The 17,424-nt window shown below is 38.4% G+C and overlaps 1 protein-coding gene across 4 annotated transcripts in view; it reads left to right on the top strand.

Moving 5' to 3' along the window:
• tspan4a (tetraspanin 4a) overlaps positions 1-11,286 on the top strand; it is a 329,835-nt gene extending 318,549 nt beyond the window's left edge. For all 4 annotated transcript variants that reach the window (XM_030128550.1, XM_030128558.1, XM_030128534.1 and 1 more), the window contains 2 exons: positions 2,697-2,780; positions 10,737-11,286. In XM_030128550.1, coding sequence (XP_029984410.1) covers positions 2,697-2,780; positions 10,737-10,805 — 153 coding nt within the window. In that variant the 3' untranslated portion in view covers positions 10,806-11,286. The remainder of the gene's footprint in view (positions 1-2,696; positions 2,781-10,736) is intronic.
• The last annotated feature ends 6,138 nt before the right edge of the window (positions 11,287-17,424 follow it).

Below are 17,424 nucleotides of genomic sequence, written 5' to 3'. Positions count from 1 at the left end.
AGGATGCATGTGTTTACATCAGATCGATGTGAGGATCTGAGAGTCTCCAAACACAGACGCTACTCTGATTGATTGACCCTGTGACATTGTGAATGTTGCCTCTGCTTGAGTGTGGATGGGCTCAGCCAGTGTAGGTTTACTTATCTGATCATTCCCCGGTTTTATGGGAGTCAAAATTGGGTGTCAAACTGTAAAAATGAATTTATATACCTTCATACGCACCACTGTGGTCCAGGATGGTTAGGCGAGGCTGCAGTTTGATAAATACAGTAATACCAAAGCTATCTTATGTTTGGCTTCCTGCATCACTTTCCATATTGATCCAACCATGACTTATTCCACCTTGTGTGAGTGAAAATACATTTTTAGGGTTTCCCTGACATTTCAAGCAGCAGTGAGACAGAGTAAATTGTGTTTGGGTTTCCTGGCTCAGACTCAGCTTCTTGATGTACAAAAAAAATAGCACAATCAGGAAGGCATGTCTGCAGAAATAAATGATTTAATTAGAACAGAACTGTTGTCTGTTGTGATCGCACTTCTCCCTTACGCCACTGTGTCAGGTTGTCTTTTCTACGATAAATTCAACATAATCACATTACATGAAAACACACAGTGTGGTACACACATTTTGAAATGTCATAGAGGTGAAGTACCTTCAGGCGATGAAGCATTTGCTTCTTTTCCCTGATGGCAAATGCCACTCTCTTCTCTTCTAATGTCAGCTTTCACCCATTTTAAAAGCCACTTCCTCTGCTTTGAGGACCCATCTCCTTTTCATTACCTGCTTACGCTACTGACCCTGAAGATCTGCACCATTATACGTTCCTCGCATTAATAATAATTATCCTTTCTTTATTTCTGCCTTCTGGGTACTTCATGGCTCAGGGACATTTACAGAGTTTCAAATAGGATTTTGAAATATACTGGAGAGAGAAATGGAAAAAAAATGTATTCTTAGGAAGATGCTTTCAGAATTCATTCAAGCAATGTCAGACATGAAACACCTAAATGATCCCCACAATGAATGTACTGTTCCTTTTTTCATATTGCTGCTGTTTCTACGTCCAGAGGACAATAAAAGCAGCAAGAACTCTGATGGAAACACACAATTCTGAGGATGAGATGGAGTCAAAGATATTAGAACTTCACTATGTTTTCTATGTTGCTCCAAGACTGCAACTGCACAAATGAAAAAGTGCATACTTCAGTGTAACACCACTAACAGCTGCAATGTACTGATTCCAGGTAAATCTGGCTGCCATAGACTTACACTGATCTCTTCTCTAAAAATGCTAGGTCAATAACGTTTTTTTTCAAGGAGTCGTTCTGATGTCATTAACTTTATTTTGTGGCAATCTTTAAATTACTCCTCTGTTAAAAAAGGTTTCAGGGCTAATAGCTGCTCTTTCCTGCTGAATGAGCCTTTCAAAGCTTCTGTTTATTGAAAATTTTTTTCCTGACAGACAGTTCTACTGTAGCTGCATATAACAAGTTAAACTAATAAGACAGTCAAGTGTTTTTGTTACACAAAGGTTTCAATTCTATTCATATATTGCAAATAAATTAGCATTTAGGATGATCTCACCTGTGACCTACTGTCGCTTCCTCTGCTCTAACCCTTTTGTCCCTAACTCCTTTAATGGTCACTTCCAGTTCCAAAAAGATGAATTTGCAATGGAGAAAAACATTGTCAACATCTGTGTTCAAAAACAATGGTAGAGAATGGAGGATGCATTCACTAGTTTTTAAAAAAAATTGTACATATCATGCTTTACCTTATGTTCTGTTGAACAATACATTACTGCTTACTGATTATTACTTTACTGTTGGATGTTTGTATTAACCCGATCAAATAATTCAGAATGTCAGATAAACATCCACGCAAATTTTCATTTTGACTTTTTTTAATGAGATGTAAAACATAAACAGCACATGTTTATGTGCTGTTGGTCAACATGGTCAAGCCAACCCAAAATGGGTAGGTTTTTAAGTGAAGAATAAAGTCTCGGCCCTCGCCGCAGGGTATTGTCATCAGTTGGTCATCCGTCCATCCATCCATCTGTCCGTATGTGCAGAAACTTTCGTGTGCACCAGTGGTTCTCAACCAGGGTGTGGGGGGGGCAGATAGTCAATGATAAGGTGAGGGGAGCGCACTTTCATCGTCACTTTCTCACAGCTTTATCAACACATCCTCCACATACAGGTCCGTCACGTTACTTGTAGAATTATGTATTGTGGTTCGGATTGAGGTCCGTGAGTTGGGGGGGGCATTTTTATTCAAAGAATTAGTGAAAATAAGTCAGATTCTCTTGCTTCTTTGGGTCAGTGTTCACAGATCCACAGACGCTGTATCCTGTTCTTCTTGTAAACTGACTGATCAGGTGGTGGTGGGATTGTTTCAGTCAGACAGCTGCGTCCCAGGCCGATAAGAAGCTCAACTGTAAATCATGCAAAGCTACAGTTAAAAAACAGAAAGCTGAAAATGTCCACACCAGCTACAGTTTAAGACAAGAGCCAACACTTCTTGTAAATGCCTCATCTTGTTGCATATTGAATGGAACATAATGTGTGAAGCTGCTGCTGCTGACCTTACGTTGAAAACACTTACTGTAAATGCCACATGCTATTGCATATTGTATGGGACATCACAGACACTGATTTATATTCACGCTGACTCTGGGTTTGTGTGTCTACAGCCGTGCTACGAGCGAGTGAAGGACTGGCTTAATGAGAACCTGGTGGCGCTCTGGATCTTTGCTCTATGCACAGCACTTATGCAGGTAATAACAGTTTTAAACTTGTGTGAATGTTTTTTTCTTTTTTTTTGTGGTTATTAACTCCGTGTTTTCTATCTGTTGCCTTGTAATCTGACAGTGTGATAAATAAACCTTCCGTGCCCTTTGCATTACGTACAGTAGGAGTTCTGTGGACAGCAGGAGCTTATATAAGCCACTTGTTTTATGAAGGCCACATAGGAAGGTTTGACTTTCCATAAACTACTTTTATCTCCCTTCCAGCCAAGTGGTGTGTGATGCGCCTTCATAATACACTGTTCTTGAAAGCATCAATCATCTGCCATGCTACAGCCTCTTTTTAAGTCACCTGTTGAGGAAAAAAAAAAGACTATGTAACCACTGTTGGACTTTTCCAGAATATATATCTGCTCAGCCTGCAGAGTCACAGCATTATAAAATACAATGCAATCAATTTGATAATTATACATAATGTTCAGTACTTTACTTTTACTTTGTTAGACACCTTGAAGGGCACCTGCACCAGGTGTAGTCTGGACATGCTGCCACTATGTATGGATTATATTTGATGCCAATCTAGAATAGTTTTACAAAGTAAAAATGAATAAAAATGTCTTTCTTTTCTTTTTTCATCTCTGCTGTGGTCTGGTATGAGCAGAAAATTATGATGGTAGATGTTTGTGCTATCAAACTAAATAGTGGTGAAAAATGTACATTTACGTACAATAAATGGCCTTGGCTGCTGCTACCTGGAAACCCTGGAACTGTAAATATATGAGGGTTCATTGGATGAAGGGAAGCTTGAAGATCTAAAGGAAGGGCTTCAGGTTTTCCACAAATAGAAACTGTGGCTGTAATCTGAGTCACAGGAAAAAAAAAAAAAAAAACTGTTGCAGATCCTAGTAATAACCAACATTAAGTGAAAAGCTTTAAACTACATAAGTGCAACATATATGGCTGGGAAATTATGTAAAATGGAAGATATAGTAATGTGCTTTAGGCTCCAGAGTAATATTCAAGTCACGTTTGTATTAGTCACGCTGGTCTGTATGAGTGTTTGGAGTGTTCAGATACACCATTCACCATCTCAGCAAAAGTAAGACCAGAAAGAAATTCTGCACACCACTGTAGCCCTGTGTTAGGGTTTGTTTGAGAGGAACATATAGAGAGAAGCTGTTTTTAATCCCCAAAAATCCCTTGGTGTTACATCAGTGATCAATCATCCATCCAAAAATAAATAAATTAATTAAATATACAAGAAAAATACTAAGTACAAATATTTGCATGATGGACACAAAGTCATTGTGTACAAAAACTGTTAGGACAGATTGTACGAGTACTGGACCCAGATGCAAGACCCTCAGACAGGAGTACAATTAAAGTGGATTTATTAGAAATAATCAGAGTAACAGGTTCACACAGAATGGTAATGAATGTATCTTCAGCTGGACTGAGATGGGGAATCGTCTCGGCTTCGGATCTAAAGTGAACCTCGTTACGGCCCAGGTCGGGAGCACACGAGGGGAACCCGACTAGGAGAGAGCACAGGAGAATCAGTGGACAGACCAGGTCATACACGGGCAGACTATCATACAGGCAAACGTACATAGGGGCAGGCAGGCTCACGTACCAGTAGTCCAGGCAGGGGTCAAACCAGGAAAAGGCACCAGGGCGGAGGAACAGACAGGGGTCAGGCGTAATCTCAGGTGTGATGGACAAACCAGGTCGAAGACAGACAAGCAGGCAGACGAGGAACAGGCAGAGTCGGAGGTCGATGGGCAAAACAGGTCACAACAGGCAGGCAGGATCAAAAAACGCTGGTAAGTTATCACACCGAGGGTTGAAAACGAACTGGCAACGAACAGGGGGAAACACAGGGTCTAAATACACAAGAGGGCGGGAAGACAATTGGACACAGGTGGAGACAATCAGGGAGGAGGCAGGTAATCAGGGCAAAGGTGAACACAAAGAGGAAGTAAAGACACCAGACAAGACACATGAGGGAAACTAACAAAATAAAACAGGAAACACACAAAACAAGAAAAAGTCCAGGGACTGATATGACAAAAACACCACAGACTCATAAAATACATCCACACAAAAATGACCCTAATATTGAGTGAAAAATCCGACTACATGGCTGTCATAAATACTAAATATACAGGACATTTCTGTGGAGATTTGAAGTACAATGAGTGACCTAAGAAAGATCATACTATAGAGAGTATGCACATACGTCACTCCTCTCCCAGGCCACGCCCCTCTAAGTCAGACTGAGTGTCAAAAACCAACCTGCTCAATCTGACGGAGTATAGCAGTAAACACAGCCAGAGAAAAGGGAAAATATGAAATATGAAATGAAATGAAGGACAGTTGGACTGGACATGGATCTGTACGAGCTACCAGAGAACAAGTGGTCCATGAACACTGACATGTGGACACACATGGAGGATCCAGACCTGATCCAGGGGGGAGGGGGTCAGCGCTATTTGGACCTGAAACTAATATACATGGTTTCATCAGGACTGACAACCAGGGTCCAAAACTAGGGCCCAGAACCAGCTGATCCAAAGGCTCCAAAACTAGGGCCCAGAACCAGCTGATCCAAAGGCTCCAAAACTAGGGCCCAGAACCAGCTGATCCAAAGGCTCCAAAACTAGGGCCCAGAACCAGCTGATCCAAAGGCTCCAAAACTAGGGCCCAGAACCAGCTGATCCAAAGGCTCCAAAACTAGGACCCAGAACCAGCTGATCCAAAGGCTCCAAAACTAGGGCCCAGAACCAGCCGATCCAAAGGTTCCAAAACTAGGGCCCAGAACCAGCTGATCCAAAGGTCATTTCCAGTCCAGCGTGGACTGACCCCAGTGAATATATGCATGATCTACTGGGACTGAGCAGATTTACTGAGTCTAGTTCAGATCCAGTCCTTTATCCAACACAGATACTACTGCTGTGGACCAGCAGGGCACCACTGCATTCTGGGAAATTAGCAGATTTACACCACCTTTTTTAAATGAACACATTATTCTGATAATATTATGGCTTTACTGTTGGAATATGACGACTTTAATCTCATAAACGAGTGACATTTTTGTTAAATTCTGAGTTTTTTTATAACTACGACTTTATTCTCATAACATTCTGATTCTTTTTGTATTCGACTTTATTCTCATAAAATTCCAGGTTTTATCTCCATATTTTATGACTTTATTCTGGTAGTGCCCAGTGTTTTTCTTTTCTTCTGTGGTCCTAATACTCCGTCGTAGCTTTATTCTCCAGTTCCCCCGTATTTGTAAAACTAGGTTGGCCTCAGTTTCAGTTCGTTTACTAATCATGTAGGAGCACAAGGTTCACAGTCACAAAATGAAGACAAAAACCAGGAAAGATCTGATCATGAAACCAAGAGCTGCACTAAGAAGGAACGTTAGCCAAAACAATAGGTCATTTCAGGTCTGATTGGAGCCAAAAATACAGCATCAGTGAATGTTAGCTGACACCAAACAGGATCCACAGATCTAGGTTTGGGTTCCTGGATTTGTGGATCCATCTCCTTCTCTTTTCTTTGTCTTTGGGTGTCTGTAAACGATAGCTCCCACTGCTTTAAGAACCTGAAATACAATCAGTCTCACAACAGCTCTGCCCCATTTTTTATTAAATATTGTTCTTCAGTTTAGACAGTACTGAAGCCAGCGCTGTCACTCATATCCCTCTGTCTGACACTCTGTGGGCGGGACCGCAGTGACTTCCACTAGCGGTGAGGTCACATGCATACCCTCGATATGAGGAACATACCATATTTTATTAAAGGTACTAGTACAAGGCAATACTTATAAGGCTATACGTAGCCTCTTGCCTTTCTACATTTGTACATTAATTGAGAAGAGGAATTCTGAAACGTATTCTTTCCGTACAAATGATTACAAATTGTTTTCTGTTCCATTTGCCCGTACAGAACTGGGTCAAAGGGCTTTTGTTTACTCTGCTCCTTATGCATGGAATCAGCTACAGAAAGACTGGAAATTACCTGAGTTAATTTCTTTGAGCCCTTTTAAAAACAGAGTTCTTGAGGTTGACTTCATTAATTGCACTTCTTTTTCTTAATCTGCTTAGAAATGTTATTTTCACTAACTGTTTTATTGTTGAATGTGTCTGTTATAAGTGTTTTAACCGTCTAATCCCGTAAATGTGTGTTGCATTTGCTGTTGCCTATTTTGGTCAGGACTCCCCTGTAAAAGTGGTTTTTAATCTCAAAGGTTATTTCCTGGTTAAGTAGAGGTTAAATAAAAATAAATCAACAAGTAATATCATTGAATGTCTCAAAAATCTCAGATTGTACAGACACTACTAGGCCAAAGAACAGGTGTTTATATTGCTTAGTATGACTTAAACTGAGAAGGTAGAAACAGAAAAAGTTGCTTCCATTCTCTATTAACACATTTTTTACAGAAATAAGGAGATAACTATCAAAGTAAATCTTATGGAAGTAAATCTGAGTCATCAGATTTTGAATTATAAAAGAAATTGAATTTCAAGCACTGCATTTTTTTGCACTGAAATTAAGTATATATATGTTTTTGCACTAAAATTAAGTATCTGAGTTTTTTGTCTCTGAATTCAACTATGTTCATAAATTTAGAGTAAAAAAATTCAAATGCAAAAAATTCAGGTGTAAAAAATTCAGGTACTTAATTTCAGTGCAAAAAAAATTCAGTGCTAGAAATTCAATGGCTTTTATAATTCAAAATCTGATGACACCGATTTACTTCCATAGACCACCAGCTTCTTCCACAATGAGTTCAAGTCCTTCAGCTAGACTCCAGACCATAATGATGACTGTTTTTGTCTTTCTAGACTTTCAATAAAACAACTTTTAAGTCCACACCTAGCCACTGTGGACTAATATTACTATGTAGAATCATAGGAATATTCACACACATGTGGCAAAAAGGAAAGTGTTTTTTGTCAAAATCCTCTTTCAGGCCCTTTGGGGTTGAGGTTCCCAGTGAATGGATCCAAACTAGTTCTCTTTGTAGGAGAAGATTGTTCACGTCCCCCTTCTACATGCCCAAGAAGAGTATGCTGCTCAAAATGTCTGACTGCTGAAAGGGTTAAAGTTAGGGTTAGGGTTAGACCAGTGTGAGAATTTTCATCCCTGTTTATGTTTTGTTCCACTTGGATGTGCATGTCTTTCTACTCCATAACCGTCTCAGCAGCAATGTTCCACAGCAGACAGTGTGTAAAACAGTTGATATTTGCAGCTAAAATAACACTGCCAAAACTGTTAAATACACCTAATACATCAGAATGAATTAATTATTCATGCCGTAATACTCATGGTCTGTTTTTCTGCAGTGAAAGGCTTTCTTTTAGTTTTGACACTTCAGTTGTTAATAATTCTCCATCAACGTAATCGGTGCTGTGTTGTATTTTTCTTCAGTAAAAGATTTGGTTTCTTCACTCTGGTCTTTGCGCATTTGAACCTCTAACGCTTTGAAAATAACTTGTTTTCTCATCTTTCAGCCAAACAGGGTTGAATCAGGTATTTCTCAAAGAAGTAAAGCAAACTTCAAAAGGAAAACAGGACCAAAGTAGGTGATTGGTTTTTCAGCCTTTAATAGAGTAAACACGATTAAAGGCTTCACTGTCTGAGCTCCAGGCTCTGTTTCTTATATGCCAGTTACTGTAGTTTCTTATCTACTTAACTCTGAAGGGTGATGTGTAAGATTCACTCACACTCATGTGAAGTCTGCACCAAGGTTATTATCGTTAATGAAAACTAACAAAATGACGAAAACGAGAATTATAATAACATTTTTGTTAACTGAAATAAATAAAAACTATAATTAAAAGGAAAAAACGATAACTAACTGAAACTGTATTGTGTGCTTCCAAAACTAACTAAAACGGATAAAAATTATGGATAAAATTCCCTTCGTTTTCATCTTTGTCAATGTCGGATTGATATGAAATCGATTTATTTTCCTCAAGCAATTTTAGTTAGCGGCACCATATGATATTTAATGGTCCGTCACTTGTGTTCACTTGTGGTTTCCAGTCGTCTTCTGGTCCCCACTCTACCTGGAAACATGGAGACTAAAGTTGGGAGAAAGCAGCAGAGTCCTGTCTGGGATTTATTTGAATATGACGACAGAGAAGAAGAGAAAAGATACGACAAAACTAAGACTAAACTAAAACTAAGCAATTAGAAAATAACGAAAACTAATAAAAACTAGCAAACCTGCTCTAAAAACGAATTAAAACAAACTGAATTAGAGAAAAAAAAAGTCAAAACTAAATAAAACTAAACTATAATGAAAAATCCCAAACTATTAGAACCTTGGTTGTTACATGACATGTTTCACACAAATAATTGTTTGATGTCTTTATTCATGTTGGAAAGATCAGACAAAATCAACCTTGTTCCAAAATTAAAATATAGCTTTTTTTTTTTTGCTTTTTTTTTTTTTTGCATATTTCGGTTGTGAAATAAATAACAGGTCAAAGAATGTAATGACATGAATACAACACCATGTCTTTCTGAAAGTAACATGTTTGTTGCATGGTGCTACATAATGGTGAAACATAATACTATCACACACACACAGAAACAACTCACCGATCATTTTTGTTGTGTTGTTTAGTTCTGTTGTGCTGTTCTGTGCCTGAACAGGAGACCAGTACAGTTGTGTTCAATGATTCAACTGTACTCACCTGCCAATATCAAGTAAAGTTCAACAAACTCAGAGTTCTTTGGCATGGCAAGTGATTTCCACCCACACACACCGGGAAATAACCTACTTCATTTTAAGATCCAAGCACAGTATCTCTGACAACATGTGAAAGACGTTCTTATAAGTTAATAAATATATACGGAAATGACGTTAACTCATAAAGACCCAATGCTACTTTTGTGACTCATCCCAAATAATTTTTTCCTCTCTATTTAACCTTTCTTAAGTCATTTATCACCATTTATTATAACATTGTCCTGTGTATTTTACATTTTTCAGTGAACATCAGGTATTTTTCTATATTTAATTCACTGATCATGAAGATGTTCATTAAAGTTCAGATTAAAGTCGAGGGTTGTTTAATCAAAAACAGAAAACAGAAGAAAAAGTATCTCTTTCAACAAAGATACTGAAGATCCACAATCATTTATCAAACTCCATGGGTTTGAATCACTGAGCCTGTTCACTTGCACGCCAATACTCCGATCATTTCAGTATAATCTGATAGACTTTATCAGATAATGGCAGTTATGTGATTATGAAAAATCTGATTAACATTTCTTGATTTTAGACAAATTTTTGTTCACTTAATACATATTGTTTATTTAAATGTGAAAACAACAAAAAATAAATGGCATTTTAATAAGATTTTGTTCTTGCTTAACCTCCTCAGACCCAGGAAATGTCAGCAAAGTACCAGCTTTTTTTGTTTTGTATTAAATAAGTGCCTATATTGGAAACATCATGATGCAACAGTTTTTTCAGATGCAGTTTTTAATTTTTTTATGGAATGTCCTTTGTGGTGGACAGTTTTCTTTCTTTTTTTTTTCTTTTTTATGTATAAAGTTGTGAAACTCTTGTCCACAAGAGCTGGGTCTGAGGAGGTTAAACTGGATGAAACGAATTGAGAAGGAAATTGTTAAAACCAAATTTATTATACAAAAATACTGTTGACCAGATAATGTGGGATGGTGAAGAAGAGCATTTACACTCCAAGTGCCAAATGCTAAAATAAATTAATATTTCATAGGTAAATGCAATAGAAAGATATCATCAAAGCAATGTAATATGTGTAGAACTAAAAGAAAAAAGTATTATTTTGGCATTTACTGTCAAGCTGATGGCCATTAACACCCAGGGAATGAATCAACAGTGTGTGTGTTTTTGTGTTTTTTTGTTGTTTTTATGTGATTGTGTGTTGACATTTGAAGGCGTTGAAGGTTAAGACTCATTTGTTTCCTGTGTTTGTGCAGATCCTGGGCCTGGTTTTCTCCATGACCATGTTCTGTCAGGCAGTGAAAGTAGAGACCTTCTACGCCTAGCGCTCGACCTCTCCGCCCTTCAGCACATTCGGATTGTTTCTCATCAGAGAGGGACAGATATAGACCCGCCCCTCCTCCTCCTCCTCCTGCTCCTGCTCCTCCTCCTCATTTTCTTCCTCTTCCTCCCCACAGAAAGACTCTTATTTCCCATGCTTTGCCCTCTCTGTGACATTCCTTCTTCGATGTCACCAGTTCACAGTTTTCTGCTAATTATCAACAAAGCACAGTGTCAATGTAATACCTGAGTTGGTTCCTATGGTTTGCTCTGTGTCAAAAGCTAATTTCTGTGATACATTTTATGAAACAGTATTATGAACATGTATAAAACTGTGTAACCCTTTTTTAAACGTGTTTTGTTTTAAATTATTTTATGGTTTGTATGTGTTTCCAAATGAGAGCTACAGCCTGGAAAGTGCACTGTTGAGGTGCTGCAAATGCATGTCTGCGATGGTGTGTATTAAATGTTTTTGGCTCGACTAAACAGCGCATGTGATTGTGTCATTCCTCAGCACGAAACGCTCTAGGCTTTTCAAAATGTAATCCTGTTGTATTTATGCCTGAAACACTGCATACTTCGATGACAAACAAGAACAACAATGGGAATTTGCCAGAAAGTAGCATGTAAACTTGAAAATGTAGTCCCTCTGCTGAGACTTGAGTCATTAAACATTTTGTAAAAACAGTGAGCATTAATTAGAAATATCTAATGAAAATAACTGACGTGAGGCTGATGCAACATCAAAAAAAAAATCTGTCAGAGGAATTTCAGTGAACAAGAAGAAGGATCCTCCAGACTGGCCCGAGGCTTTTTCCCTCCCAGCACCAATCATCACTCCAATGGCAAAGATTTATCTGGAGTCTTTGAAGCCTCCTTTAGCCCTTTTGCAGCTCTTTAAATTTCCTTTTTCTCCCTTTCTACCTTGGGCCGTCAAGTCTAATCCTGGCTATATGAGACACTCTCTGATTAAACAGCCCCAGAGGGAAAAATGCGTAAAGAGGTGCTTCAGCTGCAGTTTGGGCTCTAAGCATTGCAGGTGCCCGGGATCCTTTTTTCCTGCATTCGTTAGGATTTTTCTTCCATTGCTTCTTTTTCTGCCTTCAAACAATCTGGACCTGAGAGAGCAACAGTCCCAAAGCAATCAGATCTGTGGAAATGTTTCATATCTCGCCCTCAAGTCAACCAATAAATTACAGAGGGTAGCCAGTTGGTGGAGCTGCAACAGGCGATGTTTAGGAAGTTTATGTGTATGGTTCTGACCCAGGACTTTTCCCATTTTCAGGAATGGAAATAATTATTCTGTTCAGAAGCAGTGTCTGTAGCTGTATTTTATACATTCTGTACCTTATTATTACTCTGTGAAATTATTCCCAAAAAGACACAGTACATTTAACCCTTTCATGCATGAATTATGAGAACCTTAATCAAGATTTTTTTCCTGAGTGTTTTTTTCCTCTTTAGGCATGAAAAAAAAAATGTGATTGAATTTTTTTTTTTTTTTTATGAACCTATTTTTCATGGAGTTACCAATATGTCCACTCATCTGGACACCATGCGTTTAATTTTTGAAGCAAAAAACATGCATTTACTGTCATACTGTGTGAAAACTATAAAATATTTTTTTAATGCTGCTAATCTGATGTTTTCTCACATTTTAACAGACTATAATAGTAGTTATTACACAGTCAAATAATATGCAAAAAACAACAAAACACAACAACTTTTTTATTTAAAAAAACCCTGTTAATTACAGACTAATAACAATTAGCAATTGATTTACACTCAAATATGTTACTGCAGATCAGGTTTATCAAGAACAGGAATGTTACAGTAACGGTATGAATTGCAGTGTATTATGGGATGGTGCATAAGTATCCACTGTGTTGGCTGATACGCAAGTAAAACAACAAAACCTATGAAAGTACAAGAGAACAGCTGGAGAATAGCTGTTCACAGTATTGACCACTGTGCATGAAAGGGTTAAAACAATAGGCCTCATACACCGAAGCAGAAACAAAGCATAAATAATAAAAGCTTTGCTCCATCAAGAGGTGTGCACTACAAGAGAAAAAAGCATAAAAAAACTGTGTATTTCCCCAGACTTGTGACCCAAAGCACTGCTGTCAGCTCAGCTGTGATTTATTATTTGTTAAAACAGGCCTTGGTTAAAAGTCAAGTCAGGACTTGACTTACTGTCGTCCAGTATCACAAATCACGAATTTGCCTTGAGGGAATTTACACTCTGTACACATCTGATGTCATCAGGTCATTTATCTCCACACCCTTTATGTAACTAAAAAATGGAACAAGAAAAAGTAAAACATTCAGAAAGATGAAAAGGATTCTTCCAGAAAACAGACATTCTATAGATTACAATTAGACTCTACTTTATTATAACTATGTATTATGCAGCTGCGGTGTTGTGCAGTTAATGTCAAAGCACAAGCGAAAGAATATTCATATACTTGTTGTAGTGGTCAGGGAAGCCCTCGCGAGTCAGAAGAGTTGAAAATATTGACTCGAAACAGCTCGTTACCGTCACACTGCATGTTTGATGTTTGCAGGGAAGCTCAGACATTCTCCACATGTCGCATAAGCACATTTTTGTTGTGGAAAAAGTAAATAAAGGATTTTGAGAGTCCCAACTCATAAAACAAAAGCAGCACATCGTACAGTTAGCAACTTGTGTCTGACCATGAATTGTAGAGGTTACGTCCTCACGTCGGTGTGCGTCACCATACTAATCAAAAGTATTTAAAGCAACAGTACACAGGGAGGCGATCACTACATTGTGTTCCTATGTTCCAATCTGTGCAGGGTTATTGACAGGACACATCCACATAAGCAGCATTGTTCTGTACCAGGGGTCAGCAACCTCTCCAATCCAAAGAGCCATTTTTGACCCAAAGAGAAATAAAAATCTTTTTTGTTAATATCCAAAACACAAAACTAATTCCTTGTGTAATGGAAAAAAGACTAATTATAAACAAATGCAAATTGAGTTTGTGCTGTTGTGGCAGAAAAGGCACCATGCCCCAGTTCAGCATATGGCACATATGTTGGTGGATGAAACGTTAAATAAATCTTTTCCATTTCCATATGTTCCTGGTTTTTGGAGCCACTAGAGAGAGGACAAAGACCCACATCTGGCCTAGGAGCTGTGGTGCAGACCCCTGTTCTATTGAGATAAGTAGCTTTGTATTTTATAAATAACGTCTTTCCTACATTATGGTAATATTGGCATGATTTGCAGATTTTTCACAACAATGAAATAACATAACGTGTATATACAGTTAATGACTCAAGTCAGTGTGAATGAAAAGTTCTGAGTAACTGAGTTTAGAGCTTTTGCTGCCAAAGGTAATAACAACGGCAGAAGTTAAGGTAAAGGTAATAAGCGGCAGATCTGGAACGCACAACAAACATCACATTGAATGAGACATATCAGCTGTAGAAAAATAGAAATAAACAGGTACATTTCAGGAAATAAATGCTGCTTGATCCAGAAGGAGGCATTCAGGGACCAGGTGAGACTGTTGGACATGTGGACCTTAAGGAATTTGTTTGTTCCTGCTGCAGCTCATCTGTAGTAGACAGGGGCATTGGAGGGATTCGTGAAGACCAACAATCTATTTGTTTTCATGGTCTGAAAGTCCAGACCAGTGGCTGCTGGTCCACTGGGGACGCAGGGTGGCCGACAGCTTTGTAAACATAATACCTGTAGAAGCTCCAGTCGGAGCAGAGTCTGTCTTTTGTGAGTTTGCCTGTTCTGTCCACACCATGCAAGTTTAGGAAGGAAGCTTCCATGGCAGCTCGCTGTCCATCATGTGCTAATGCTAATGCTAATGCTAGGGGCTGTAAGTAATGGGATAGGCAAAATGCTGTTTGAATTTTTCAACAAAAATATCTCTGAAATTGAACCCTTTCATGCATAGTGGTCACTCCAGTGGACAGCTATTCTACAGCTGTTCTCTGGCATATTCATGGGTCAATATACAGGCAAAAAGCTTATAATGTCGAACAGATACCACGCCAATTTACCATCAAAAGTGACGTGCATATTGACGCAAAGTCATGATATCACATTGCATGGATTTTGTTTTAGTTCCATAACAGCCAACACGGTGGACACAAATGCACCGTTCCATACACTGACATTCATGCCATTACTGTATCTGCTGTTCTGGATAAACCTGATCTGCACTAACATGTTTGAGTGTAAATCAATTTCCAGTTACTAGACTGTAATTAACAGGTTACTAAAACAAAAAGGTTTTTTTTAATATATTATTTCCATGAAGTGAGTAATAACTAGTATTTGAGTATGATGAAATGTGAGAAAACATCAGATGTGCTGCATTAAAAATATTATTTCATAGTTCTCACACAGTATATCACTTTCTGATATTGCATCTTAAATACAAGTTTCTTTACTTCAAAAATGACACATAACACATGTTGTGCAGCTAAGTGGACATTTTTGTAAGTCCATAAAAAATAGGTTCACTAAAAAATATTCTATTGCATTGTTTTTTTTCATGCCAAAAGAGGAATAAAAATCTTGACTTTGGTTCGCATAATTCATGCATGAAAGGGTTAAAAAAAAAAAAAAAAAGGTTCAAACTACTGTGTTGTAATCATGCTGCGTTCCAGTCCACCCGTAACTCATGTTTTTCCAAGCTTCTACTGGTGAAAATGCACTGGAATGTCAGTTAAACCTGTGACTTCCCACCTGTGAACCCCGACTAGATCCATGTTCTCCCAGTTCCAAGTTCTGACGTCACCAAGCAATGGCGCCCCCCCATGGATGTGGTGTTTATGCAGATTGTTTATTAAAACACAGTATTGCTCTGACATTATTTATCTGCAAATGTTCTGCATAATCAGCAGCTACTCTGGGGTTAGCTAGTTTTCAGTCCAATGAGTGCCAGAATAAATTAATACCAAATACGAATCCAAATATACAAATAACATAAAAGCTTCTCTTGCCTTAGGCGCCATTTTTCCTCCTCTGTTTCCCTCAAATAAGCAAAGAACAAACACCTGTGGCAATAGAAATGATTGCAAATGAGCCTAATGTACGGTCCACCATGCTGGTCTGTTTACATCTAACTCCCACAATTCCTTGTGCTCAGGCAGTTTGGTGTGACGTGCCTGGAACGTTACAAAGTCGTGAGTTGTGGTTTGAAGTTGTGATTTATGGGCTCAAAAACCGGCCTGGAAGGCAGCATAATGTAATAATACTCTAGTATAATAATAATAATAATAATAATAATAATAATAATAATAATAATAATAATCCAGTAGTTCCACATTTACTGAACTTGTGTAACTGTCTGTGCTCTACCAGTCCAAAGTTTGGACTCACTTGGTTTTTCTTTATTTTCATGACTATTTACGTTGTAGATTCTCACTGAAAACATGAAAACTATGAATGAACACAGATGGAATTATGTAGTTGTAAAGACCGATCAGCCATTTCCCATATTTGATGTCATTCAAATATGCATCATATTTAAGACCTCCACCAGAGGCAAAATACCTTTTTGGTCAATCCCTAGATGAGAACAACTTGGACACAAGGATGATTTATTATTTGTTGTATTTAGTTAAATATGTAATATTGAGTTACGCATGTCACAATATAAAAAGGCGTGGATATGACCCGGCACACAGATGCTCGTAGGAGTGGAACATCATGCCATGCTGGAAGCGTGCCAAAGCCAGAATTCCAGTGGAACTGAATTGGTGGATTTAACCTGTTTTCTTTTTTTTTTTGGATTAAACTTTTTCCCCCATTCCATGTGAATTATTGACTTTCAAGAAGCACTGGAACCAACATGGGCCAAAACTGTGGTGGTGTTGCGCAGAGTAGAGCCTGTGGCTACACTACTACTGCTTTGTGTTGACTGTTGGCGTGCGTTGACCTTTGGGAACTAAGGGGGGAGGTGTTGTGGGGAGGGGTTGAACTGTTTATGTTAAAAGCATTATAGTAACTGATTTTTGTTAAATGTGGTGTGATGGGGAAAAACTTTATATGACTGCCTTGTGGTGTGTTCGTGGTATTTCGGTTTAATTGTGGTTGTGCACGCATGCGGTATGTGTGTGTGTGTGTGTGTGTGTGGGGGGGGGGGGGGGGATTCACCTGTTGGAACTTAAAAGACTAGAGCAGAGCCAAATGCATTTTTGTCTTTTTCTCATTTTTCCCCTGCTGATAGTTAATCCACCCGCGTCCTTAAATGTGTTGTAGCGGAGGTGCTTTAGAAATAAGTGGATTGTTACACAGTTAAAAAAAAGGTGCGACATAACTCGAAGCATGTTTTATATTTTAGATTCTTCAAAATAGCCACATTTTGTTTTTATTACTGTTTTACACATTCTTGGCATTCTCTCCATGAGCTTCATGAGGTCGTCACCTGAAATGTTTTCCAACTGTCCTGAAGGAGTTCCCAGTGATGCTGAGCACGGGTTGGACATCTTCTGCGGTCCTTCTCATGTCATTTAAATGAGAAGGTGAGTCCAAACTTTGGACTGGTAGTGTAGTTCATTTATGTGTGAATATGATGACAGGTAAAGGGGTGTGCATTTGATCCTAAACTTGATCCTAGAATTAAGATATCA

The sequence above is a fragment of the Sphaeramia orbicularis genome, chromosome 3 (genome assembly GCF_902148855.1).
Source record: "Sphaeramia orbicularis chromosome 3, fSphaOr1.1, whole genome shotgun sequence".
NCBI classification, from domain to species: Eukaryota; Metazoa; Chordata; class Actinopteri; order Kurtiformes; family Apogonidae; genus Sphaeramia; species Sphaeramia orbicularis.
Note: the sequence above shows the minus strand (reverse complement) of the source record. Positions and strands in the feature narration are given on the sequence as shown.